Source organism: Drosophila biarmipes, chromosome X (assembly GCF_025231255.1).
Source record: "Drosophila biarmipes strain raj3 chromosome X, RU_DBia_V1.1, whole genome shotgun sequence".
Lineage (NCBI taxonomy): Eukaryota > Metazoa > Arthropoda > Insecta > Diptera > Drosophilidae > Drosophila > Drosophila biarmipes.
This window is the reverse complement of record NC_066611.1, coordinates 5,860,712-5,863,496: the sequence shown is the minus strand read 5'-3', so window position 1 is coordinate 5,863,496 and position 2,785 is coordinate 5,860,712. Positions and strand designations below refer to the sequence as shown.

General features: G+C 47.4%; 1 protein-coding gene across 1 annotated transcript; it reads left to right on the top strand.

Moving 5' to 3' along the window:
• Positions 1 to 283: 283 nt before the first annotated feature.
• LOC108024283 (sialidase-like) lies at positions 284 to 1,909 on the top strand. The gene is made up of 2 exons (XM_044093315.2): positions 284 to 472; positions 527 to 1,909. Exons 1-2 carry the CDS (start codon positions 331 to 333, stop codon positions 1,855 to 1,857), a joined length of 1,473 nt encoding a protein of 490 aa, XP_043949250.2. The 5' UTR covers positions 284 to 330; the 3' UTR covers positions 1,858 to 1,909.
• Positions 1,910 to 2,785: the final 876 nt, after the last annotated feature.

Genomic DNA, 2,785 nt, shown 5'->3' with positions numbered 1-2,785 from the left:
CAGTCGGTCTTTTAGCTGTACGCCTTGATTTGGTCAAGCTACGACCGAAAAACCACAAAATTTTCCTAAAAATGATTAGCATTGATAGCGGACGTAGCCACTGGCTGAGCTACAAACACAAACGAAACGACACATTGTAAGATTTGATGGTAATTAATGTTCCAACACTATTCTGACATTTATACTAAAAAAAGATACTTGGGGATATCCTCATAAAAATACCATGAATCCAGAGTTCCCAACCAACCCTAATATGATTTTACTTAATCAAGTTGGCCTAAGCAAACTGACAAGACAAATCAAAGCACTTGAAAATTATTCCCAATAACGATGGCGAAGAAAACGAACTACAAGCTGAGCGAGCGCAACTTGGACATCCGTGCGGACAAGGCGTTCGTGGACGGTCTGCTGAAGGACCTTAGCTTGGACGCTGGCCCACAGGCTCGCGGCGTTCTCCTGGACCTGGCTTACAGTGAGTAAAAGGCACAGAAAGTAGGGGCAAAGACTTAGTGAGTGACTTCCTTAGCCTTGGCAAGGGACAAGCTGGTGGAGGCCCACCGCTTCACCAAGATGGCGAGCCGCACCAACGTGAGTGCCGAGGATCTGAAGATGACGGGGCTGGAGAAGGACCGTCAGCAGAGTCAGAGCGAGGACCCGAGCAAGCGTCCCACGCAGCCCCTGGCCAAGCCCACCAGCCAGAATGCTGGCCTGTCCCTGCCGCGTTTGGGCGGGGGAGCAGTGCTGCCCACCTCGCGCAACTATCAGGTGGGCGTGAAGGCCGTTCTGAAGGACAACAACACTCAGGGGGCCAAGCCGAAGCAGAGGATCGGTGTGCCGGCTAAGCCGGTGGCTCCTGCTGCCAGTCCTTTGGTGAAGGCCGTTCTGAAGGACAATGGCACTCAAGGAGCCAAACCGAAGCAGCGGATCGTAAAGCCAGCGCAGCCGGGGACTCCTTCTGCCAGTCCTTCAGTGAAGGGCATTTTTATGGACAAAGGCAATCAAGGGGCCAAACCGATGCAGGGGATCGGTATGCCGGCCAAGGTGGTGGTACCTGCTGACGCTCCCTCTACTACCGGAGCTTCCGTGGAGAACACTCAAGGCGCCAAACCGAAGCGTAGGACCGGAAAGCCGGCCAAGTCGGTGGAATCAGGTGTCATTTCTTCCACTTTCGCTGCTTCCGTGGAGAACATTCCGAAAGACAATAGCACCCAACTGGCTAAGCCAAAGCGTAGGATCGGAAAGTCGGCTAAGGCGGTGGAGCCTACTGACACTCCTTCCACGTCTGCTGCTCCCAAGAAGGACATTCAAGGGGCCAAGCCGAAGCGTAAGACTGGGAAGACGGCTAAATCGGTGGCACTTGCCGACCCTCCTTCCAGTTTCTCGGCTGTCACTCCTTACACTTCCGATGCTTCCAGATCTTCCGCGAAGGACATTCAAGGGGCCAAGCCGAAGCGCAGGATCGGAAAGCAGGCTAAGTCGGTGACACCTGCTAATACTCCCAACCCTTCCAGTTCCGCTGCTTCCGTGAAGGACAATCCGAAGGAGAAGAGCACCCAAGGGGCCAAACCGAAGCGCAAGATCGGAAAGCAGGCTAAGTCGGTGGTACCTGACACTTCTTCCGCTTCCATTGCTGTCACCCCATCCACTTTCGCTGCTGGCAGTCCTCCCAGGCCTTTCACTTCCGCTGCCGCCTTTCCCTCCACTCCTTCCATTTCCGCTGCTGCTGCCTTCCCTTCCACTCCTTCCATTTCCGCTGCTGCCTTTCTTTCCACTCCTTGCACTCCCGTTGGCCGTCCTCCAATAAGCACTCCGCGGGTCTGCAAAACGCCACGCATCAGAATTATCCATAAGAAGTAGGCTATGAATGATATCACCTTATTATACGCCTAATGATACTTTCCCGATTTAATAAACATCTCAAGCTATTAAGTAGCTAATCGAAAGTCATATTTGTCATCTTATGGTTACTACTAAAGAAGGTATAAATGTCTGAAATATATATAGAGAAGCAGGATGTATTGTAATTTGAAAAAAATATATTGAGGGTAGAAGGAATCGTTTCCGATGCCAAAATTAGTTGATTGTCATGTACCTATGGTTATAGGGCATTTTCAATTCTGTTCCTGGCTCTTATTAAATATCTGCCTTTTTGTGCTGTGTATCGACAACCGCGACGTCGCCTAATGAATTTCATTTCAATTTAGCAAAACGCCAAACCAATTTGTAAGCCGTGCGGCACACACACCGTCTCACACCTAGTTGAGGTGTTGTTTATAGTGTTTGCGGTTAATTAATTCACATTTACACCTGTTGGCGGCATGCAGACGCTGGAAAACAGCCTCTTTTTCCACCCACCGCCGCCACACGTTTATTTTCATTTCGTGTTCAGTTCATATGCTGCAAATTAACTTCCCCGAGAATGAGACAATGAGGACAACAGCACTGCAGGATGCCAAGCTAGGTCTAAAAGTGCTCTTAACTGCAGAGACAGAGGATGCCGATAAATGGAAAGAGATGGCATTGAAGTGATTTTGCTTGAATTATTATGACGGCAATTGATATTAATTGATTTGTAATTTAAATGCTTTTCATTTTGTTGAAGCAGTAAAGTTGGAAAAATATTGTGGATTTTCTTATAAATTTATAATTTACTTAAATTTTTTAAGGTATGTGAATGTGCATTTTTATTTTTTTAAATATTTGAAAACTGAATTATAAATAATTTTGTAAAAGCAGTAAGATAACGTTTGAAAAAAAATGTAAGTACTTATTATTTATAAAGATT

Bases quoted from the DNA above. Each gene is read 5' to 3' on its own strand.
- LOC108024283 (XM_044093315.2), top strand. From the start codon at position 331: ATGGCGAAGAAAACGAACTACAAGCTGAGCGAGCGCAACTTGGACATC. The intron at 473-526 runs GTGAGTAAAAGG...TGACTTCCTTAG, and splicing joins TCTCCTGGACCTGGCTTACA to CCTTGGCAAGGGACAAGCTG.